The sequence below is a fragment of the Saccopteryx bilineata genome, chromosome 1 (assembly GCF_036850765.1).
Source record: "Saccopteryx bilineata isolate mSacBil1 chromosome 1, mSacBil1_pri_phased_curated, whole genome shotgun sequence".
NCBI lineage: Eukaryota > Metazoa > Chordata > Mammalia > Chiroptera > Emballonuridae > Saccopteryx > Saccopteryx bilineata.
Window position 1 is genome coordinate 253,412,357 of NC_089490.1, and position 25,131 is coordinate 253,437,487.

Below are 25,131 nucleotides of genomic sequence, written 5' to 3' on the forward strand. Positions count from 1 at the left end.
TCTTGTCTAGTTTTAAAGTGATTTTTATAAAGCTTTGTCTTTTTGAAATACTGAATTCAGACATTTTATTTCCTTAGGGTCTTTTAGGTAGGTCGGATTTATCACTGAAGAAATAGTTTATTACATGTTAAATTGTTTCCCCTCCTCTTTGCAGCCCTGTCACGTGATCTACACAGACTACCGGCCAACGCCACTGCAGCACTACATCTTCCCCGCCGGGGGAGACGGCCTGCACCTGGTGGTTGATGAAAACGTAAGGGAGTAGTTGACTCTGTGCCGGAGCCTCTCCTGGCGGAGAGTTGTGCAGACCCTTTCCATTTTCTTAGTTTTATGTCCTGGACTGTGGCTGGTCTTGTGCGCTATGTGCATCTCCTGACGCAGATGCCCTCCTCTCCCGGGGTTTAAATGCTGGGGCAGCAGGCACTCTGGGCGGACTGCAGTATCTGATGTTTTGCTTTGCCCAGGTTTTTTTTTTTTTTTTTTTTTTGTATTTTTCTGAAACTGGAAACGGGGAGAGACAGACAGACAGACTCCCGCATGCGCCCAACCGGGATCCACCCCGCACGCCCACCAGGGGGCGATGCTCTGCCCCTCCGGGGCGTCGCTCTGCCGCGACCAGAGCCACTCTAGCGCCTGGGGCAGAGGCCAAGGAGCCATCCCCAGCGCCTGGGCCATCTTTGCTCCAATGGAGCCTTGGCTGCGGGAGGAGAAGAGAGAGACAGAGAGGAAGGAGGGAGTGGGGGTGGACAAGCAAATGGGCGCTTCTCCTGTGTGCCCTTGCCGGGGAATCAAACCCGGGTCCCCTGCACGCCAGGCCGACACTCTACCGCTTAGCCATCCGGCCAGGGCCTGCTTTGCCCAGTTTTGATACCCCTTTATCACCTATTACTACCTCTTAACACACATCATTTTTGCCTATTTTTGTGATCTTTGTTGTAATGATTAATTTCCATGTTATTTTATTTGAGGAAGCTTTGTTTTGAGGCATGAAAATGTTTGAGTTATGATTAAATATGAATAAAAGCACATAGGAAAATGTCTAATTCCAGGGTGACTTCCGAGAAGATAACTTTAACACTGCAATGCAAGTTCTTCGGGATGCAGGTGACTTGGCCAAAGGTGACCAGAAGGGTCGAAAGGGAGGAACAAAAGGTAATTTGGAGCTTCGTTTTGAGAGAATTTTGCATTAAATTGTAGTTTCAAATTACATTTTTAAAATTTAATGTTTTCCCTTAGGAAACTGTATAAAGATCTAGACCAGGGGCAGTCAACCTTTTTATACCTACCGCCCACTTTTGTATCTGTTAGTAGTAAAATTTTCTAGCCACCCACCAGTTCCACAGTAATGGTGACTTATAAAGTAGGGAAGTAACTTTACTTTATAAAATTTATAAAGCAGAGTTACAGCAAGTTAAAGTATATAATAATAATTACTTACCAAGTACTTTAGGTCGGATTTTTGCTAAGTTTGGCAGAATAAATCCTTATAAAACAACTTATTATAGTTAAATCTATTTATTTATACTTTGGTTACTCTACTACCACCCACCATGAAAGCTGGAATGCCCACTAGTGGGAGGTAGGGACCAAGTGATCTAGACAATATATGATAAGGTTTTATAAAGGTTGATTTCTTTTTATACATGACATTTATTGCAAGATAATTCACATACTGTACAATTCAGTGGTTATTAGTATATATGCAACCATTGACACTGTCATTTTTTTATTGATATAATTCACACACCATAATTGTCACCATGGTTAAGTGTACATTTCAGTGGGTTTCAGTATACTCAGTTATACAGCTAAAATGTTTCAGAACATCATCAGCTCACAAAGAAACCCCACATCAATCAGTAGTCATTTTTCATTGTCTCCCAGCCTCTGTCGCCGCCTCACCCTTTGTTAATGGCTTTCCCTGGGCAGTTCATGTAAACTGAATTACTGTGCATGTGGTCTTTTGCAGTTGGCTTCTTTCACTTAGCGTGTTTTCTTTTTCTTTAGTTTTTTTTTTTTTTTTTTAATTTTTTTTTACATAGTGAGTCAGAGAGGGATAGACAGGGACAAACAGGAACGGAAAGAGATGAGAAGCATCAATCATTAGTTTTTCATTGTGTGTTACAACACCTTAGTTGTTCATTGATTGCTTTCTTATATGTTCCTTGATCACGGGCCTTCAGCAAACTGAGTAACCCCTTGCTGGAGCCAGCGACCTTGGGTTCAAGCTAGTGGGCTTTTGCTCAACCCAGATGAGCCCGCACTCAAACTGGTGACCTCGGGGTCTCGAACCTGGGTCTTCCACATCCCAGTCTGACGCTCTATCCACTGCGCCACCACCTGGTCAGGCAGTTTATTTTTTAATGTATTGGGTTGACATGGTTTACCAAACTATCAGGTTTAAATGAACAACTCAGAATAATGCCATCTACACACTGCATCATGCCCTCATTTTATATATTCTTTTTGCAGGACCATCAAATGTATTCAAGATTGTGAAGATGATTATGGAAAGAAATTTTCAACCTGTAATTATTTTCAGTTTTAGTAAGAAAGATTGTGAAGCCTATGCACTTCAGATGACCAAATTAGATTTCAACACAGGTACAAGATAATTTCAGTATGGTTTTAATATTATGCAAAAATACATTTTCTTCAGCATCATCTTGTTACATCATTGATGATATGCTGTAGGACCTTAAACCTTGTTTTTATCAATTAGCCTATGGTAAAATTGGTCTCGGTATATGTCATACAACAGAACTTAGCAACTCTGTTAAGTGAGAACTTACTGTATTGTTTTTGATTAAGTGAATTGGCTGGACTTAGAAACGTTTTCTTATAACTACTAGTGCTGAATTTACTTAATGTTGCAGAGTTATATATTGATTAGTTCAACAAATATTTATTGACTACCTATTATTTGAGAGACACCATATAAGAAGGCAGTATAACAGATAAGAGCACAGGCTTTGAATTGTACTAACAGTTAGTAGCAGTGCCATTATTTGCTGTAAGCCTCACTTCCCTCAACAGTTGGTAGTAATCATCCCGGAGACCTATAATTGGTAGATTTAGTATTGCATGCAATAGTTTTCAACCACCTGTCCACAGACCAGTCCGCCAGAAAATTTGTATTGGTTCGCACAAGTTAAACCACGTAATGTTTGTTGTATGAAGAGTAGATCTAATGATCTTAGCTTAATTCGCTTATGTTCAAGGTGATCTCTGCCTTAGCTGTCCCTGAGATAATTCTCCTATTTTCACTGGTCCCCAGGTGTAAAAAGGTTGATAACCACTGAATAGAGCACTTAGTATAATCAGTGACTGTTTTATAAAGTAGTATTGTTAATCCTGAATTAAGTCTGCTAGATAATTTTGAAAGGTAGTGAATTTTATTAAATAATCAGTCATTTTAATCTACTTTCCCTTCTGACTCTTAAATACTGACTCTTACTCTTTATAGACTCTTATTCTCTGAATGTTTGAAGTACGATGTCACTAATTTAGATATTTATGTACTTTTGGGTTTTCTCGCAGATGAAGAAAAGAAGATGGTTGAAGAAGTATTCAGTAATGCAATCGACTGCTTGTCGGATGAGGATAAAAAGCTCCCTCAGGTCTGTGCTTTGTGTCAGTAAGTACGGTATGGCTACGAGTAGGGAGTGTGTAGGCACTCTGCATTTCTTGGTTTGTTACTGTACTGCACCATCTGCCCACTGAAGTCAGTATGTGGTGTCATGCACTGAAGTGGTATCGTGACTTATATTTTAAACTTCTAAAAAGGCGACAAGAGGAAAGATTGGCTGCCTGAAGGAACTCTTCTCTAAAGCGGTCATGTCTGGATTTTACTGCTTCTGTGTCTAATAATGCTAGTTATAAGTCATTCAATTTCTTGGCCCTGGCCAGTGGTTCAATGGATAGAGCCTCGGCCCAGTGAGTGTATGGACGTCCCAGATTTGATTCCCAGTCAGGGCACACAGGAGAAGCGACCATCTGCTTCTCTCCCTTTCCCCTTTGCTCTCCTCCCCCTCCTGCAGCCAGTGGCTTGATTAGTTGAAATGTGGCTTCGTGCATGGAGGACAGGCACTAAAAATAGCTCAGTACTCGAGCATTGGCCCTAGATGGTGTTGCTGAGTGAATCCTGGTCAGGCTCATATAAGTCTGCCTCATTATCTCCCCTCTTCTTACCTTAAAAGAAAAAAATTCGTAACAAAATAGTAGCACACACCTAATGAAAATCAAGTGTTCAGTCAGGAATTGAACGTCTTTGCTTTAATCTAGTGGGCTTTTTCTTTGTTAGAATTGCCTAAGGAGTTCTGAAATACACAGGTGTCTGGCTGTCACACCCACAGGTTCTAACTGCTTTTACGGTCACTAGAATGTTTCAGAAGCACTTCAGGAGAGCCTACTGTGCACCCACCCCTGAGACCTGCATTAGTCCCCCTGCCCTGGGAAAGGGCTGTTTGTGAAAAGTGGGGAGCTCGTCGCCTGCTACAAAGGATTGCTTTGGTGTATAAGGGATTTGTGATAAGGCTGTGATAGCATGTTGATGTTTAGAATAGTATTTAACTTATAAAATTTTTTTGTGATTTTTCTTTCCAACTGAACTAGTAGAATCTGAGGGCTGATCCCTGTCTATATATTTTGTTTTCCTGGCACACTTTTAATAGGAGACATTTAATGGCATATGATATAGTGTTAGTGATAATGAACTCTTTAGTAATTCATTCTTAGATGAAGTACATTGTATGTTAAATATGTTTTAGAGTCACATTTCTTTTTGGTGTGACTTGGCTAGTTTTTAAGTTTAGTTGGTGCAAATACAAACTTTGCCCTCATAACTTTTAATATTTCTGGAGAAGATATTGTGATGATAATGGAACATGTGAATGACACAGCAAAGCATTTACCAAGTTTATTTAAAGCATACTTTTCAGACTCTTTCATAAAGGAAGCTAGGAGAGAATTCTGTTGTGTTTTGAGTTTAATCTGTGGGAATATGGGTTTGGTTTTTGCTTTTTTTCTGAAAATGTTATGTAATATTTTTTTATATAGCATTCTTTTACGATATTCCATTTTTCTTATTTTGGTTAGTTTAACATTTTTAATTTCTCTTTCCTATCTTTATAAAATAAACATCATTCCAATTGCAGGTTGAACATGTACTTCCTCTTTTGAAGCGAGGGATCGGTATTCATCATGGGGGTTTACTTCCTATTTTGAAAGAAACTATAGAAATTCTCTTTTCTGAAGGATTGATAAAGGTATGTATTTATTTTTATTATGCCCTAAAATTGCATTGTGTGAACAGTGTAAATATTACCAAGAACACTGTTCATAGACAGCTTTACATTGTTTCATTGTTGTTTTAACTCAGTAACACAGCATGACTGAGGCAGTGCACTTGATTTTGTACAGTGTTCTACAGGTCCCCCACTGCCCAGAAGTAGAGTGCACCCATGGAGCTGTCCATAAGTTAAAACAGCATAAATCAAAGAAGCATCTACATTAATTCATATAGGAAAGTTTTGTATGTTCCCAAACCCAAAATGCAACATACACACAATGTCTATTTCATTAATGACTTAGGGCACATCTTGCTAATGGATGCACAGACAATGCAGATAAAGCACGGGGCTCCAGATGCAGCTCAGCACCAGTGCTTGATACCAAGATACTGAGTGTGGTCCCGGGGTTGGGGCTTTCTAGGGCCACTCTCACTGCTTGGGGTGCTCAGAGCCTCTGATGGCCGCTGTGGACCAGATGATGACGGCTGTTTTTGCTTTTCGCCTTTTTTGGTAAAAGTGAAAGTCCTCTGGATTTCTGTTGGTTAGCGAAAACAGCTACTAGTGTAGGTAAGAGTGAAGTGCATAATGAACTTTCAACAGGGAGGAGGGGCTGTTGGTAAAATAAATCATTTCTTTTCTTCCTTTTTTTTTTTTTTTTTTTTAAATTTTTCTGAAGCTGGAAACAGGGAGAGACAGTCAGACAGACTCCCGCATGCGCCCGACAAGGATCCACCCGGCACGCCCACCAGGGGCGATGCTCTGCCCACCAGGGGGCGATGCTCTGCCCATCCTGGGCGTCGCCATGTTGCAACCAGAGCCACTCTAGCACCCGAGGCAGAGGCCACAGAGCCATCCCCAGCGCCTGGGCCATCTTTGCTCCAATGGAGCCTCAGCTGCGGGAGGGGAAGAGAGAGACAGAGAGGAAGGAGGTGGGGGTGGAGAAGCAAATGGGCACCTCTTCTGTGTGCCCTGGCCGGGAATCGAACCCGGGTCCTCTGCACGCTAGGCCGACGCTCTACCGCTGAGCCAACCGGCCAGTGCCTGTTTCCTTTCTTAAAGTAAGAAATGGTAACACAATTGGATACTTTGTAACATTTTGTAAAAGGTGCTATTATCAGACCTGGAGTTGATTCTTTAGGTGGACTTCTTATTGTTACAAATTAAAAAGATTATTAGAGCCCTGGGCAGGTAGCTCAGTTGCTTAGAGCATCTTCCCAACATGCCAAGATTTTGGGTTTGATCCCTAGTTGGGGCACATAAAGAATCAACCAATGAATGCATAAATAAGTGGAATAACAAATCAATGTCTCTTTCTCCCTCCCCCCTTTCCCCTTCCTCCCTCCTCCCCCTCTTCTCTCTCTCCCTCTCCCTCTCTCCTTTTCTTTCTCTTCTCCTCCCACACTAAAAAAAAAAATAACAAAATTTTTTAGAAAAAAATTTTAAAAAATATTAGAGAAGACTGGAGAACTGTAGGTAGACTTACATATGTTCTGATTTAAACAAGTCTGTCTAGTTTAATGTTTAAAATTATGGATATACCCAGAAATGAGATTTAAAATGGGATACAACTTCAAAATGTCATAAGCCTATATTATGACTATTTTGTTTAAAAATCAGATTCGAAATGTATCATGAGAGTTTCAATACTAAGTAGACTATTTAAAAGGAATATATTCATCCTAAAGAACATTTTAGATGAAGAATTGGTCAGTATTTATACCTGGGTCTTGTTGATGTTCCCTTTGAAATTGTATATTTTAGTAGGGCCCTGTTTGAAGAACCTTTCCTTAAAAGTGTAAGTGATACTGTTGGTTGTAAAATTCAAATAAAACAATTGTACATAAAGTAAATGAAAGACCATCATTCCCCTCATATCTTTGAAATTTCAATGAATGTACAATTATACATGGCTTATTTTTTAAACAAAAGGTGATAATGCCCATGTTACTCAGTTTTTCACATGTGTAGCTCTTCCTTTTTAGCAGATGAATAGCATTCTGTTGAGTAGATGAAACAAAACTATTTTTATCTTTTTCTCTCCTGAAGAAAGTTTGGGTTATTTAATAGAACTTTGTGACTTTACCTGTACATGTTTCTCTGTGTGCTTAAAGCATGCATAATTCTTTTGTGTGGTGAAGTCTCAGAGGTAATGTAAAGGGCCATGAAGTCTGATCTCCCCTCAGAGATCCTAACGGTGTCTTCCCCTGTGACCTGGTCAGTGACGACGCGGGAAGTGGACTGTCAGGAAGCCTTCTAGAGCACCACACCTTCCCGTTCATCAGGCCCTTCTCTCCAAGCTAGTGCCGCTGGAATTAAAGGACCATTGCCCTGAATTAAAAATTCTGGGGGGTGGCCCTGGCCAGTTGGCTCAGTAGTAGAGCGTCGGCCTGACGTGCAGAAGTCCCGGGTTTGATTCCTGGCCAGGGCACACAGGAGAAGTGCCCATCTGCTTCTCCACCCCTCCCCCTCTCCTTCTTCTCTGTCTCTCTCTTCCCCTCCTGCAGCGAGGCTCAATTGGAGCAAAGATGGCCCGGGCGCTGGGATGGCTCCTTGGCCCCTGCCCCAGGCGCTAGAGTGGCTCTGGTCGCGACAGAATGCCACCCCCTGGTGGGCGTGCCGGGTGGATCCCAGTCGGGCGCATGCGGGAGTCTCTCTTGACTGTCTCTCCCAGTTTCTAGCTTCAGAAAAATACAAAAAAAAAAAAAAAAAAAAATTCTGGGGGGTGCTAAGGACATTAAATATTGCTTAATAATTTTATGTATAAAATACTGAAATATCTGGGAATGATATGTTGTCTTATTTTTGTGGCCTCATTAACAACTAATTTTGAAAATTAATGATTTGCTTATTATAAAATTAGTTTACCAGTGTAAAATGCATATTTAATTGTACAATTTCTCATTTATTTAGGCCTTATTTGCAACAGAGACTTTTGCTATGGGAATTAACATGCCAGCTAGAACAGTTTTATTCACAAATGCCCGGAAGTTTGATGGGAAAGATTTTCGATGGGTAAGTGGAATAATTCAGATATTGAAGTAACTTGTATCTTTTGTTGTTTTACCTGAGGTGATTTTGGATCACGCAGTCTTTGAGATTTTCTGTTTAAGTACTCATGATCTTGTACCTGACCTAGTACAACAGGTTTATCAAAGTTAAACTTTAGCCTGACCAGGTAGTTGCTCAGTGGATAGAGCGTCAGACAGGGACGTGGAGGATCCAGGTTCGAGACCCCGAGGTCACCAGCTTGAGCTTGGCCTCATCGGGTTTGAGCAAGGCTCACCAGCTTGAGCTCAAGGTCACTGGCTCAAGCAAGGGGTCACTCGGTCTGCTGTAGCCCCTTGGTCAAGGCACATATGAGAAATCGGTCAATGAACAACTAAGGAGCCACAATGAAGAATTGGTGTTTCTCATGTCTCCGTTTCTGTCTGTTTGCTCTGGCTCTCTCTGGCTCCGCTACAAAAAAAAAAAGAAAAAGAAAGAAAAAGTTGAACTTTAGGTTCTTTGCATTTCTATCCTTTATCCAAAACAAAAAACAAAAAACAACAACCTTTCTGTGAATAAGTTTGATGATAAGGGAGAAATAACTTTTCTGAATAAATGATTTGGAAAATTTTTAATGCACAGAACTTTTGTTCCTTCAGTTTAAGATATTAAAATACCTCCAGTACAGTGGCTGGCTTACTATTTGACCCTTCCTCTCTAAAACAGGGTTTAACAGGTTTGCACAGTCTATTCTAAGGCAGAGGGATGAGAAAGTTGGAATCGTGGGTAAAACTGAATTGGGGTAAAAAGTAAATTTTTAACTTCAGAGACAGGTAACTCATTCGACAACTATGGGCATAGTAACATTATAGGTCTGGGTGATGCTGAAGATAAAACAGAACCAATCTCGAATGAAACTTAGTAGGTGAAAGCCGACGGACTGCAATAAAGTATTGTATTGTTGACACAGAGGTGTGCATAGGCAGGAGAAAGAACAGGGGAGAAGTCACGGATTGTGAGGGGTCAGGGAAGGCTTCCCAGAGGAGGTGGTCCTTACCCCAAGCCGCAGCAGCAGCTGGGCAGGTTCTGGAAGGCAGCAGAGCATCTCTGGGCTGGGACCAGGAAGGAAGGGTCTTCCAGTGTGGGGTCTGGGCTGGGACCAGGGAGGAGGGGACTTCAGTGTGGGGTTTGGCCTGGGACCAGGGAGGAGGGGACTTCCAGTGTGGGGTCCAGGCTGGGACCAAGGGGAGGGGACTTCCAGTGTGGGGTCTGGGCTGGAACCAGGGAAGAGGAGACTTCAGTGTGAGGTCTGGACTGGGACCAGGGGGAGGGGACCTCCGGTGTGGGGTCTGGGCTGGGGCCAGGGAGGAGGGGACTTCAGTGTGGGGTTGGATATGAGCCCAGCACTCACATTGTTAGGTGTTTGGAGAAAATTTAATGTAGCAGCTATTCCTTTACTTAATTTTGTGTCCTTGAAAATAGTGATTCTCTTCCACTTAAAGAAGTTTTGGCAGTGGTTTCTAATCAGCAAAGCACTAGAAAGTACCCCTGGTAGAATTGTAAAGGCAAAGGAGATATTTCTTTACTTTCAAGTGTTTGGGATGTGATACAGAAGAGAAAGTATGTGAGTGCCGTTTCTCTTTAGAGACTTTCCCATAGCCTTCAGAAGTTTTCTGTAACTTGTTGCTTTTTAGAATTGAACTTTTAAAAATTCAGGTAGAATATGATTTTTTATTCTGAAGCAGCTAAAAGTCTTCGTATATTTTATATTTTTTTTATATTTTAAATTAATGTAAATTTTAAAATTTGTCAGAATCTATCAGCTTAAAATTACTTAACTCTCCAAATAACATGGCTGCCAGAAGAAAAAAGGTAAGTCCATGGTGATTTTACATGCTCCTGGGGTCCATCCCATGGACTCAGGATGAGGATGCAGAGTATAGAGCTCAGTGGGTGATTGCATTTAAGGAAGGAACTTTTTCTTTTTAACTTAAGTATTAGGCTGACACTGGTTAACCTCATCATTGCAGGTTTCAGGAGCCCCGTTCTACACATCTGTGTACACTGTATTGTGTGTTCACCCCTCAAGTCAATTTTCTGCCCGTCACCAGAGAGAAACCTTTCCTTGATGAATCAGTTCCCTAGTTATAGACTCTAGCAGGCATCCCCAAACTACAGCAGGAGCCACATGCGGCCCCCTGAGGCCATTTATCCGGCCCCTGCGGCACTTCCAGAAGGGGCATCTCTTTCATTGGTGGTCAGTGAGTACCGTGTGTGGTGGCGCCGCAAAGCGCGGAGTCACTCATGTACAGTACTATATTTCCGGTGATGCAGGACGGACGTGTCACGGCTCCGGAAGCACATCATATCACTTGTTAGGGCTAGCACTGACAAATATGGAACTGGACATTGACCATCTCATTAGCCAAAAGCAGGCCCATAGTTCCCATTGAAATACTGGTCAGTTTGTTGATTTAAATTTACTTATTCTTTATTTTAAATATTGTATTTGTTCCCGTTTTGTTTTTTTACTTTAAAATAAGATATGTGCAGTGTGCATAGGGATTTGTTCATTGTTTTTTTTTCCTTCTGTATTTTTCTGAAGCCGGAAACGAGGAGAGACAGTCAGACAGACTCTCACATGCGCCCAACTGGGATCCACCCAGCACGCCCACCAGAGGGCGATGGTCTGCCCACCAGGGGGCGATGCTCTGCCCCTCCGGGGTGTCACACTGTGGCGACCAGAGCCACTCTAGCTCCTGGGGCAGAGGCCGAGGAGCCATCCCCAGCGCCCGGGCCATCCTTGCTCCAGTGGAGCCTCGGCTGCGGGAGGGGAAGAGAGAGAGAGGAAGGAGAGGGGGAGGGGTGGAGAAGCAGATGGGCGCTTCTCCTGTGTGCCCTGGCCGGGAATCGAACCCGGGACTTCTGCACGCCAGGCTGACGCTCTACCACTGAGCCAACCGGCCAGGGCCCATAGGTTTTTTTTATAGTTTGGCCCTCCAACAGTCTGAGGGACAGTGAACTGGCCCCCTGTGTAAAAAGTTTGGGGACCCCTGCTGTAGAGGGTTTACTGGACTGCCTTTTTGAAATGTACTTTCCTGACTATTTTATGTGTATATGCCTTCCTTTTTCCTAGGATATTAAGTCTGTTTTAATGCTATCAGCAATGTACATAGTGGTTCTGTATGCTTCTTGAGTCAAATATTTTTTGAGAATCTGGAAACTGGATCCTTTTCACAGGAGAATAGTTTATAAGCAGTTACTGATAAAACTTTGCCCAGTGTTCAGATGGTTTATTTTCACCTAAACCTCTGAGGGCTTACCTTCCTCCATAGGGGATTCCTAGTGATGAATGGACCCTCCCAAACTCCAAGGGCATGTACTGTGAAAATAGGAGTGACTTGTGCTTCTTTATATTACTCTCATTTTGTAAATTAAATTTATGATCAAACTAGGATGAGTATTTAGTCGAGTTTGGTCATTGGTTTTTTAGACTTTGCTGTTTCTCAGAATATCTAACGTAAAGATATTTGTGTCAGTAAATTAGCTAGTATTTCTTGGTAGGTGCTATATATTTCATCATTCTGGAGCTAAAATTGGAACATTCTTAAGTGTTTTGCATTTTTGTGTTTTCACTTAACTCATAAAAGTTCATGTTTTAAATTACGGGTTATATTTTTTTAAATATGAGTATGTTTTTTACCAGTATTTCCCCTAAACTTGGGATTTTTTATTATGTCCATTCAGATTTCCTCTGGCGAATACATTCAGATGTCTGGTCGTGCTGGCAGGAGGGGAATGGATGACAGAGGAATTGTGATTCTTATGGTAGATGAAAAGATGAGCCCGACCATTGGAAAGCAACTGCTTAAGGTAACCTGCGCCTTCCCCAGGAGTTTAAGATTGGTTTTGCCGGTTCAGAGACCTTTCTAAGTAGATGAGTTTGTTTACTAAACTGTCTGGCTTGGGGAGGTTGAAGAGGGGACTGCTCAGAGTGCTGGTATTTTGGGTCCTACTCTCTGTTCCAGCTGGTAAAGAGCAGCCCATGTCATGGAGGGGGTGTGAAGATCCCCAGAAAGGGCAGAAACTCACTTCACCCTGCAGATTCAAGGTGACCCTTCTGTCTGCTCCCTCCAAGGCAGGGGTGCTCTCCTCTGCCAGCACAGGAAGCAAGGCCCATGATACCAGGTGTGGGCAGTTACCTGCTTCCACCTTAGCAAGTCCGGGGAGCTTAGTAAATTAATTCTGCATTTTGCCATTCTGTTCCAGCCTATTGATGGATTATAAATTTCCCTCTGCTAACTTTGTACTTTTAAGCTTTATTTCAAATTAGCCTGTTCATTTTGCTTTCTCAGTATTTGTGTTTTGGATTGTCTAAGATTTTTGGTTTTCCTTTGTTTTGAAGAACTTCTCAAGGAAGTTCAGCCTGGTTGCTCTCCTTGTCCTGTTCCATGTTAGCTCTTAAAATCCCTAGAGAAACTGTTAATAAGATAGGAAACAACATACCGTGTCTTGTTTTGTTTTAAGATTAACTCTGAAACTTATTTTAAGCATCTATGTAATTGCAATACGTCATGTAAGGAAACTGAACGTTCATATTTTTAAACACTTTTCTTTCCTTGTACTCTATGTGTAAAGAATTAAACCAGGTTACTGATTTGTAGGCGGTAATAATTTAATGATAGAATTAAATTATTATGTAATTTAGACTTTTCATTCCATTTACCTGACTTCTCTGGGTTTATTACCCTAGAAGTATATAGTTTCATTTTCTTCATTTTATTAAAATTTAAAAAAATTTGTTCTGGAAAGAATATTGAGCATGAGATTTACCCTCTGCACCCATGTTGGAGTGAGCCAGGCAGTCTTGTTGGCTACAGAGCAGTGACGTACAAGCAGTCACTAGAACTTATTCCTCTTGTGGACTGAAACTTGTACCTGTCGATTGGTCCCTCCCCTTTCCTACCCCGACTCCCAGCCTCTGCCGACCACCACTCTGCTCTTTGCTTCTGTGATTTTTGACTCCTTTAGATCCTCACATAAGTAGAATCAGGTAGTATTTATCTTCCTGTGACTGGTTTATTACACTTTGTATCATGTCCTCAAAGTTCATCCATGTTCTTGCACCTTGCAGAGTTTCCTTCTTTATTAAGGATGAGCAGTATTCCGTTGTGTGCATTTACCACATCTTTATTCATCTATCAGTGGACATGTAAACTGTTTTCAGATCTTAGCAGTTGTGAATAGTGCTGCATTGAATGTGTATCTGTTCAATATCTTGATCTTAATTCTTTTTTTTTTTTTTTTTTTTGCATTTTTCTGAAGCTGGAAACAGGGAGAGACAGTCAGACAGACTCCCGCATGCGCCCGACCGGGATCCACCCGGCACGCCCACCATGGGGTGATGCTCTGCCCACCAGGGGGCGATGCTCTGCCCATCCTGGGCCTTGCCATGTTGCGACCAGAGCCACTCTAGCGCCTGGGGCAGAGGCCACAGAGCCATCCCCAGCGCCCGGGCCATCTTTGCTCCATGGAGCCTTGGCTGCGGGAGGGGAAGAGAGAGACAGAGAGGAAGGCGTGGCGGAGGGGTGGAGAAGCAAATGGGCGCTTCTCCTGTGTGCCCTGGCCGGGAATTGAACCCGGGTCCTCCGCACGCTAGGCCGACGCTCTACCGCTGAGCCAACCGGCCAGGGCTTTGATCTTAATTCTTGTGGGTAAATACCCATAAGTTGAATTGCTAGATCAAATTGTAGTTCTTTTTTAAATTTTTTGAGGAGCCTCCAAATTGTGTTCCATAATTGCTGTACCATTTTGCATTCAACTTTTTTTAAAGATTTAAAAAAAAAAAATTATCAATTTTAGCCTGACCTGTGGTGGCTCAGTGGATAAAGCATCGACCTGGAATGCTGAGGTTGCCAGTTCGAAACCCTGGGCTTGCCTGGTCAAGGCACATATGGGAGTTGATGCTTCTAGCTCCTCCCCCGTTCTCGCTCTCTGTCTCTCTCTCTCTCTCTCCCTCTCTCTCTCCTCTCTAAAAATGAATAAATAAAATAAAATAAAAATTATTAATTTTAGAAAGAGGAAAGGAGAGAGAGAGAGAGAGAAACATCAGCCTGTTTCAGCATGTGCTCTGACTGGGGATCAAATCCACAACCTTTGTGTATTGGGGTAACATTCTAACCAACTGAGATACCTAGCTAGGGTTTGCCATCATTTTTTCAGTTAACTTTTTAAGACAGTTTTATTGAAATTGAATTGACATATCATGCCAGTTATTCATTTTCCTTGTTAATATATTTACAGTATGCCAGCATCAGCTCAGAAAGAAACCTTGTCTCTGTTGACGTTTCCTCCCCATGTCCTCCCATGCTCTCCCCGTCTGCCCCCAGCCTGGGGCAGAGCACGAGTCTGCCTGTGTCTCTGTAGATTTGCACACTGTGGACATTTTATATAAATGGAACCATGTAATATGTGACCTTTTGTGACTGGCTTTCATTTAGCATATTTTAAAGGCTCATCCATGTTATGACCTGTATCCACACCTCATTCCTTTTCATTGGTGGATGGTACCCCATTGTATGGATATACCATGTTTTATTTGTCCATTCATAAGTGGATGGGCATTGGGGTTGTTTTTGCACTGTGGCTACTGTGAATACTGCTGTGGATATTTGCTTACAAGTTTTTGTATATGTTTTTATTTCTCTGGTGTACACCTCTGAGTAAAATTTCCGGGTTACATCACAGTTCTATATGTAAGCTTCTGCGGGCTGCTGGACTGTTGTCCTCAGCAGCCGCACATTTTACACACCCGCCCAACATACGTGAGTGCTCCAGTCCTCTGTGCTCAAGCCGACACTTGATCTGTCCAGTGAGTGTGCAACTTCCACTTAACTGCTGCCGTCACTTCACGCCGTTACCTGTGTATGTGTGCACAGGTATGCACACTCTGTTCTTTATTCTGTTTCATAGGGAGAAAATGACATTTAGTATGACCTGCCACATTTCAGTTCCTAACAGTCACTTTTTATTGCTAGATAGGACCTCCTGTCACAGTGAAAGTGTGTGTGGCAAGTCCTGCAGCAGCGGGAGGGAAATTGAACTAGAATAGTTAGGATGATAGTAGTAACCTAGATAAGATTTGATGCAATTTTGAAGTGATGGCAGTGATAAAGAAACAAAGAACTGATCTCCAGCAGGTGTTTGATTAAAATAAAAGAAAGGAAGGCCCTGGCCGGGTGGCTCAGTGGATAAAACGTCCCAGCATACTGACGTTTCGGGTTTGAGCCCTGGTCAGGTCACATAGGAGGAAGTCATTGAGTGCACACTGAATGGAACGACTACGTGGAACAATTCATTGATGCTTCTCTCTCTTTCTCTCTCATCAATGGAAGAATTAAATAAAGAAATAAGAAAATAAATAAAAGAAAGGGATCAAGCAGAAGAAACAAAACTGAATTGGACCTTACATGAGTAATCTTACTCACTATTATTCTGTGCAAGAGGGAAACTCAAGTTAGGAATGGGAAAGAGGAAGGAGGTGAATTTTGTGTTAGATGATAATATTAGCACCCACATTGGGGGAACTGTTTAAGGGTGAAAGGGGATGCTTTAACAGTCACAGTACCACAGGTGTAAACTAAGCCCTGTCCCTGTTTTCAAGAAAAAGTAGATGAAGATCAAGGTTTAAAGGACTCACTATCCACTTAGGGTGAGTGGCTCTTGATTATTTGGGGAGTTGATGAAAGCCAGCCATCCTTTGAGATTCTAGTGAAAGCTGTGCTCCTTCTCCTAAAATCCTCTGTGCATTCATTTAAAATTCTAAGTGCAGCAAGGTTGGCCCATGGATGAGCCTCCATTTAAGAGCCCCTGACCGGCCCTGGCCGGTTGGCTCAGCGGTAGAGCGTCGGCCTGGCATGCGGGGGACCTGGGTTCAATTTCCGGCCAGGGCACATAGGAGAAGCGCCCATTTGCTTCTCCACCCCCACCCCCTCCTTCCTCTCTGTCTCTCTCTTCCCCTCCCACAGCCAAGGCTCCATTGGAGCAAAGATAGCCCGGGCGCTGGGGATGGCTCCTTGGCCTCTGCCCCAGGTGCTAGAGTGGCTCTGGTCGCGGCAGAGTGACGCCCCGGAGGGGCAGAGCATCGCCCCCTGGTGGACAGAGCGTCGCCCCTGGTGGGCGTGCCGGGTGGATCCCGGTCGGGCACATGCGGGAGTCTGTCTGACTGTCTCTCCCCGTTTCCAGCTTCAGAAAAATACAAAAAAAAAAAAAAAGAGCCCCTGACCATACTGAGAGTATGTGTGTATTTTGCTATGCTGTTTAGAGCTACTGAATGGTTTTATGTCATTCTAGGAAGCTGAGGGTTTCAAGATACTGACTTATTTAACTGTCACTCTGAATAAATGTAGTGTACTCTTCAGCACAGGGTAGGGAATGCTGCAGTAAGAAACCTAGATTTCAGCGACTTACAGTGTTTCTCTCACCTGCTCAGAATACTCATCCTTGTTAGGGGTGTGAGCTAGCTGATGGAGAAACGCCATGTTGACTATCATCAGTCACTGTGCCAGAAGGAAAAAGGTAGCTTTTTACGCCAGCAGTTAACTGCTTGGTGAGGAAATGAGCGTCACCTTGCTCGGCTGCCCCATGCCCTGGGGCGGGGCCACAAAATTTGCTGCTGTCCAATGCATGGACAGCATAGAGCGCCACACTGGCAAACAGCATCTTAACTGCTGCTGTCCCATTTGGGGATTCTAGTTTTGTTTCCCTCACCTTCTCAAAGATGAACCGTTTTATCACTTTGTATTGGTCATTTTAAAGAAAGAACCTAAAATAATTCTCTAGTATTCCTTATCATAGTTAAATTATTAAACAATTTAACACGTAAAACAATTTGTATGACTTTATTTGAATAACCTAAAGCAGTGATGTTTTTTCATTCTTAGGGCTCAGCTGACCCTCTGAATAGTGCTTTCCACCTGACCTACAATATGGTTTTGAACTTGCTGCGTGTAGAAGAGATCAATCCTGAGTACATGCTGGAGAAGTCCTTCTACCAGTTCCAGCATTACAGGGCCATTCCAGGCGTGGTGGAGAGTGAGTGTGTGCCCCGCACAGCCTCATTGAGCTGTGGTGTGCCTTGCTGCTGCTTTGGCCACTGGGTTTGTGGGGGGAGGGGTCTTTTGTTTTCTTTTTCTTTTCCTGGTAAGCTAGATCTTGCTCCTTACATAATGTAAAGTCAGAGCTGTAAGCTGGTCATCGTAACCAACAACAAAATTTTAAAGTGGAAGTACCAAAACCCTGTCAGGATATCTCTCTGTAGTTGATTCAGATTTATTGTTATAGATGTGTAGCAGGATGATGCTGTTTCTGAGTAACGATGAAATAAAAAGCCTGGTGTACATCTGACCTGGAAGAAGCACGTGTGCTGTAGGCTTGTACTCTTTCACTCTCATAAAAGAATGCTGTAGCCCAAGTTTATGAATGATTAAAGAAATAGGATACTTTAACTTAGAGTCGAGTTCAGCTTTTTCATAATTTCTAGTGCTAATATTAACCCTTTGATATTACGAACGTTCTTGTTCGTCATCCTTGTGCCTCCTGACCATGCAGAGTACATTCGATTTATTTTAAAAATGTGTAAGGCAACATTATAAAAAGGAACATGTATGTTCTTCTTGTTTCCATAAATTGGTTATCAAACAAACATGATTTTAAGTTAATAAAACAAACTAATTTTATTTTTTGAAAAAAAAACTCCCAGGGGTCAGCGAGCATGAAAAATCTCACTACTCAAAGGGTTAAGATAATGCTTTCTGGGCCTGACCTGTGGTGGCGCAGTGGATAAAGCGGCGACCTGGAAATGCTGAGGTCGCCGGTTCGAAACCCTGGGCTTGCCTGGTCGAGGCACATATGGGAGTTGATGCTTCCAGCTCCTCCCCCCTTCTGTCTCTCCTCTCTCTCTCTCTCTCTGTCTCTCCCTCTCCTCTATTAAAAAAAAAAAAAAAAAACCCAAAAAAACAAAAAGAAAAGATAATGCTTTCTGGAGTTCAGGCAGTAAGTGTTGGGTGGTAATTACATTCAAGTAGAATTGTCCATTGATTCTTATCTTAGAAGATAGTATAGCTGATCATCATGCAGAACTGGCCAAAATCCAAAATAGAGGTAAATATTGAAAACACTGGTTTGGGTTAGTCGTTAAAAAATAATGCATAGTCATTGTCAAAGGAAAAAAACCCAGAAAATTCAGCAAAAGATAGAGAGGAAAATTTAAAAATTTATAATTTCCCATAGAGACAGCCATGCAGGCTCTGGTAACGTGGTTCCCCACGGTTGTGCTCAGACAGCTGCTGGTTTTTAAAGGCAGGGTCAGATACGCAGTTTAAGAGTGGTGACACGGTACCCATGCTGTTACCATTTGTCAAGTATTTCTCTATGCCTAGCTCACTATTTGGCTTTTTAAAATGTAATTTCAGGCCCTGGCCGGTTGGCTCAGTGGTAGAGCGTCGACCTGGCGTGCGGGGACCCGGGTTCGATTCCCGGCCAGGGCACATAGGAGAAGTGCCCATTTGCTTCTCCACCCCCCCCCCTTCCTCTCTGTCTCTCTCTTCCTCTCCCGCAGCCAGGGCTCCATTGGAGCAAAGATGGCCCGGGCGCTGGGGATGGCTTCTTGGCCTCTGCCCCAGGTGCTGGAGTGGCTCTGGTCGTGGCAGAGCGACGCCCCGGAGGGGCAGAGCATCGCCCCCTGGTGGGCAGAGCATCGCCCCTGGTGGGCATGCCAGGTGGATCCTGGTCGGGCGCATGCGGGAGTCTGTCTGACTGTCTCTCCCCGTTTCCAGCTTCAGAAAAATTAAAAAAAAAAAATGTAATTTCAAATGTCTTTTAAAAATACAACTTTTAATGACTACACATTATTTCTGTTTTATACTCAAGGTATAGTGGTACCTTGAGATACAAATTTAATTCGTTCTGTAACAGCTCTTAAGTCAGTCAGCTCATATATCAAACTGCCGATACTGGACCCTTGCGCCAACACACCAACTAGCAGCAACTTCCCGAATCACAACTCATATCTCGGAATTTCGCTCGGATCTCTAAGAAAAATACGGACCGGAGTTGCAGCTCGTATCTTAAAAATTTTGTATGTTGGTCTGTTCGTATCTCAAGGTACCACTACTATGATTTATTTAACAGTAAAGGCAAATGTGAGATATCTTTTTATCATTTGTAGATAAGACTCTTCTCAATTTTTATGAAGCCAAATCAAGTATAGCAACATGTCTTTATAAAAGGGAAAGGGCTGAGATCTGAGTAAATTAAAGTCTTTTTTTTTCTTAATTTTTTATGTCTTAATTAAGAGAGGCTTCTTCATTACAGACTCTAGAGCTGGAAGGAACTTTGCCATTATTTTATAGATTATTTTTTAAAGACCTGGAGAAGTTTAGTTCATGTCTAAGGTTGCACACTTGATTGTCAGCAGAGTTGAGATCAGAACCAAAGTGTCTGTGTCTGTGCCCCTCACACACAGCAGTCAGTAGTACCTGTGGCCGTGGAGCATTTGCAGTGGTGCTAGTGCCATTGAGGACCTAAATACTTTGTTTTATTTGATTTAAATTTAATTTACGACTAGTGTCTTCCGGCTCTTAAACTAGAAAGAGCTGAAGTGGGACACTTCTGCCATCCCAGTGCTGGGTTGAATGGGGCAGAACTCCTAGATGTACCCTCCTCCACCACAGGAGAGAATAACTCACCAAGTAAACTGCTGCCCGTTAGATTCATATGCGGATTGTAATTACTGAGGTGAGGAGCTGTGAGAAAACGGGGAGCCCTGCTGGAGGTGGTCTCTGCAGCTGCTGCTCGCTCCCGGTCTATGCATGTGTCTGTTCAGGCTGACTGCCGCTGCCCTGCTGTGGTAGTGGGGGAAGGATGTGTCTTTGCTGTTAGCTACAGGAGCTTTGTCATTTCTTTGATGTTGTGCATGTATTTTATTTGCAGAGGTAAAGAACTCAGAAGAACAGTATAATAAAATAGTAATACCAAATGAAGAAAGCGTGGTCATCTATTATAAGATTAGACAGCAGCTGGCCAAACTGGGGAAAGAAATTGAAGAATATATTCACAAACCGAAATACTGCTTACCATTTCTACAACCAGGTCGTTTAGTGAAGGTATGATTTTTTCACTAAATATTTGGATATTTCAATATTTGGTATTTTTTTTGAATAGTTCTTCTATTTTCTTATCTTGGTAAAAAGCTTCCTGCTATAATAGTTGTTTTACTTGTTTCATGTGATTCTGGTTAAGGGAGGTATTAATCAGATTTTCATTTTGGAGACTATATATTGAAGTAGACAGTTTTAGAATTAACATATAAAATATTTCCAGTTATAAAATCTAAAAATAAAAGCAGTTTTAAGTCCAGGAGAAATTCATTACCTATAAACTTGACACTCGTTTGATAATTGAGAGATTCCAAAGCCACACCCAGTGGACCCCAGTGGCCAAAACCTTCTTTTACGCAAAATGAGAAGGCAGAGAAATGCAACACAAATGAATCGAGAAATTCCCAGAAGAGAGATCCTGTTGCTATACGGAGGTCTCTGAAATTTGGTGTTCAGTTTTTTTTCCCTGTGGAATTAATGTCTTTTTTCATAAGTTTAACAGTGATCTTTCAAAATATACTTTACCGGGAAAACTCAGTTTTGTTAGCCTGTGATGTGAGGTGGGAGTTTGAGGTTGCCTTTTGAATTTAAATGTTCTTGTTCTTGTGCCTTATTTCTCTCCAGGTGAAGAATGAAGGAGATGATTTTGGCTGGGGAGTAGTGGTGAATTTCTCAAAAAAGTCAAATGTTAAGGTAAACCATTGTGTTTTGTTTTTCTTATAGAGACAGACAGAGTCAGAGAGAGGGATAGATAGGGACAGACAGGAACAGAGAGAGATGAGAAGCATTAATTATGAGTTTTTTGTTGCGACACCTTAGTTGTTCATTGATTGCTTTCTCATATGTGCCCCAACCGCGGGCCTTCAGCAGACCAAGTGACCCCTTGCTCAAGCCAGCGACCTTGGGTCCAAGCTGGTGAGCTTTTTTTGCTCAAACCATATGAGCCCATGCTCAAGCTGGCAACCTCAGAGTCTTGAACCTGGGTCTTCCGCTCTGTCTGAGCCTGGGTCTGACGCTCTATCTACCGCGCCACTGCCCAGTCAGGCTAAACCATTGTTCTTAAAGTGGGATTTTATGTAAACTGTTAGTGAAATGTTTTTTTCAGCCTCCTGAAGTTGATCAAAGTGGAAAAAGTGTTACCTTAAGAGAAGATGTAATAAATTCTGCCATCAGGAATTAATTTTTTGAATAATCTTAAAATTTATGCTTAAAATGATATGGGTTATTTTTCTTAAACAATAAATTTTAATTTCATGACCGTTTATATTTTTTCTCCAAGTTCATCAATCCTTTATATATTCCTCGAGCTGGTCAGTTTTACTTGTTCTCTAAATGCTGGCAATAGTAAAGTTGATTTTGATCATTTGTATAAAGATTTTGAAAAGATTACTTATATGTGAAATTAAGGTTGATTTTGTTAATTTGTTATAAGAGGGACTGTCTTGAAGTTAAATCAGCTATACTTTCTTTTATATTCTCTTTAGCTGCAGTGGGTCTGAGCCTGTTATCTACAAATATGTGACCCTAAGTGAGATACTTTGTATCTCTGCACAGCTTTCTTTGTCTTTAAATTAAAGGATTTGCACAAGATATCTGTGCTCTCTTAGGGTTGGCATTGTCATGATGTTGTCATTAACTTCATTGTCCTGCCTGTATATAGAAGCAATGAGGAATCAAGCTTTGAGATTAAAAATTAGTCCTGAAATATGTAAATAAACTCTGAGATCCTGAAGCCATTTGTTGTGGAGAAACAATTATATTCATAGGTTTGTGATAGTCCTATTTATTTATTTATTTATTTATTTATTACAGAGACAGAGAGTGAGTCAGAGAGAGGGATAGACAGGGACAGACAGACAGGAACAGAGAGAGATGAGAAGCATCAATTATGAGTTTTTTGTTGCGACACCTTAGTTGTTCATTGATTGCTTTCTCATATGTGCCTTGACCGCGGGCCTCCAGCAGACCAAGTAACCCCTTGCTGGAGCCAGCGACCTTGGGTTCAAGCTGGTGGGCTTTTGCTCAAACCAGATGAGCCCATGCTCAAGCTGGCGACCTCAGGGTCTCAAACCTGGGTCCTCTGCATCCCAGTCCGACGCTCTATCCACTGCGCCACAGCCTGGTCAGGCTTTTTTTTTTTTTTTTTTTTTATGTGCCTTGACTGTGGGCCTTCAGAAGACCAAGTAACCCCTTGCTTGAGCCAGCGATGTTGGGCTGGCTGTGAGCTTTTGCTCAAACCAGATGAGCCCTCACTCAAGCTGGCAACCTCGGGGTCTCGAACCTGGGTCTTCCGCATCCTAGTCCGACGCTGTATCCACTGTGCCACCGCCTGGTCAGGCTGTGATAGTCATTTTGATTAATGATCAATCACTAATCCACTGAAGAGCTTCTAAGGATATTTAGTTTATTACCATTTTGATAACTTATCAAAATGACTAGTAATTTTAATTTACAGGACATTTTTGGAAGGATTTTTACAGCTTACCTCATTTGACCCCAGTTTGATAAGCAATCTCATTGACCACAGACACAGAATGCCTGTTGGTGGCAAGTATGAAGAAAGTGTTAGGTAGCATGATAACTGCTTCAGCAGAGACAAACAAGATGCATTTGGAGTACCGGGAGGAAGAAATTCCTGAGAAGAAGAAAATTTTTAATTCAAATATTGAAAAAGCAGAGAGGAATTCTTTACCAAAGAAAAAAAAGGGTTTTATTACTGTGAGAAAGAGTGCTCTTAACTACATTATTATAGTGTAGAGAACATGAATAGTCCTTAGACCATATGACTCGAGATCTCACTAGAGAATAAAGTCTTATTAGGGAATATTTAATAAAATGATATGAAGCCATGTTACAGAGGTACCAGTATATTAAGCAATAAAATAACCTACTTTCATTATATTTTTTGTTGTTTAGGGTTATTTGAAGATACAGGTTCATTATTTGATACTGATAATTTCAGGGTTTTTTTTTCTAATTCTGATATAGTAAAAATGGTTATAAACTAATCATTAGACACTTAAAATGGCATTTTTGTCGCAGTCATGACAGAAACAGTGATCACACTTTTTAACTTCCCAAGTACCGAGTGCATGCTCTCTTCCCCCCGGGAAGCACGTTGGAGGCGGAGAGAGCCCTCCTTCCTGTGAGCCAGGCCGGGCCGCGTGCCGAGGATGCCGTCCCGGACGCATGCAGTCCAGCATCCAAACGAGAGACCTTCCCCTCCCTGTCTTCCAGCCCAGCTCTGGGGAACTGGACCCCTTGTATGTAGTGGAGGTGCTCCTGCGCTGCAGCCGCGAGAGCCTGAAGAATGCCGCCACTGAGGCCGCCAAGCCCGCCCGGCCCGACGAGAAGGGTGAGATGCAGGTAAGCTGCCCGCAGTGTGGGGGTCTACGTCGTCTGTCGTCGCTACGGTTCCTTCGCACGGTATAACGGACATGCCGTCATGGTGTCTAGACTGGGTATGTTCTAGGCATCGTGAGGTGTGTTAGAGCCATCTACCTATTAGGAACCTGGTAATGAGATGTAGGCTCTCTTCCGTTTCTCTCAGCTTTGGCACGGTCGATAATGACAAAATGGAAGAGAAAAAGTAGTTTAACTTTTCATAAGCAGTTGAATTTTACCTGGGCTGTAAAGATGTTTTGTTATTTTTATAATCCAATAATTTTAGTGTTATTTTCATCCATGTCGCTTATTACATTCCTGTGAAAATGATTTAAGCAATGGTTTGATAATGAAGAACTCCATACAGTCATTGAATTTACATGTACTTTTAATGAAATATAAAAATTCAGTTTGCCATGAGACCCCCTATTTCTTGAATGTCTATTTCATTTTAAAATAATTGTAGGTAATACCTTATTGTAGAAATTTCAACTGTGTATTAGAAAGCAAATGTCATACTGTAGTTGTGTTATTTTTACACATTGCTTTAGGAGTGTGCTGCCTGCCCGCTGTGTAGGAAGAGCCGTGCTACTGGTGTGTGTTCTAGTGAGCTTCAGTTGTAGAAGGTCTGGTGTGCCATGGCAGCGGCATAAGCACCCCTGGGTCAGTTAAATGACTGTGCAGTTTGGAGTGGCAGCAGTTTAGAAGACTGGTCGTTATTAGACATTTTAACATAATGATTTTGAAGAATAATTATCATTCTGGACACCAGATAGCCCTTTGGTCTCTGTTCCCCAGTCTTCTATCAGTTCTCCAGAACTTGACCACCAGTGAAATTGCATGACTCTTTTCCTTTAATGTTTACTTGACTGTGTGACTGCTTAACTCTAAATGAGGCTAAAACTCGCACTTTGGCATATATTTACTGTACCCAAGGGGACCTTTGAAAAGGCACCTGGGGTGCATGTCCCAGCGTTCCCCTTTCATGGCAGACAGCTTTTGTGGGGTTCCCTGCACTGGAACCCGAGCACACTGAGTGTCTGTCTACTCCTGTCACAGTGTTTCTTAGTTGAGGTGTAATTGGTGTGTAGTGGTCCTGTAACACTGTTTTTAAGAGAGCGGTGGGGAGAGAGACAGACAGGAACATCGAGCTGCAGGAGCACTGGAATCAGTTTGGTTTAGCATACGCTGCTAAGGAAAGGGGGGGGTCAGCATGAATTAGCTGTGTAGCCTCTACCTTCCAGAGGGGCTTGCTGCTTAATGGTGGGGAGCACAAAGTGCTCAGTGGGGGGGGGGGGGGCTAGGTGAACATC

General features: G+C 42.3%; 1 protein-coding gene across 1 annotated transcript in view; it reads left to right on the forward strand.

Annotated features, from left to right (window-relative positions):
• Positions 1-25,131, forward strand: part of MTREX (Mtr4 exosome RNA helicase) — a 61,214-nt gene that overhangs the window by 15,807 nt on the left and 20,276 nt on the right. Inside the window, exons 9-19 of the mRNA XM_066240816.1 lie at positions 155-253; positions 1,050-1,152; positions 2,473-2,604; positions 3,541-3,620; positions 5,157-5,267; positions 8,202-8,303; positions 12,024-12,149; positions 17,219-17,369; positions 20,268-20,440; positions 21,059-21,127; positions 23,672-23,800. Of these exons, the coding sequence (XP_066096913.1) occupies positions 155-253; positions 1,050-1,152; positions 2,473-2,604; positions 3,541-3,620; positions 5,157-5,267; positions 8,202-8,303; positions 12,024-12,149; positions 17,219-17,369; positions 20,268-20,440; positions 21,059-21,127; positions 23,672-23,800 (1,275 nt within the window). The remainder of the gene's footprint in view (positions 1-154; positions 254-1,049; positions 1,153-2,472; positions 2,605-3,540; positions 3,621-5,156; positions 5,268-8,201; positions 8,304-12,023; positions 12,150-17,218; positions 17,370-20,267; positions 20,441-21,058; positions 21,128-23,671; positions 23,801-25,131) is intronic.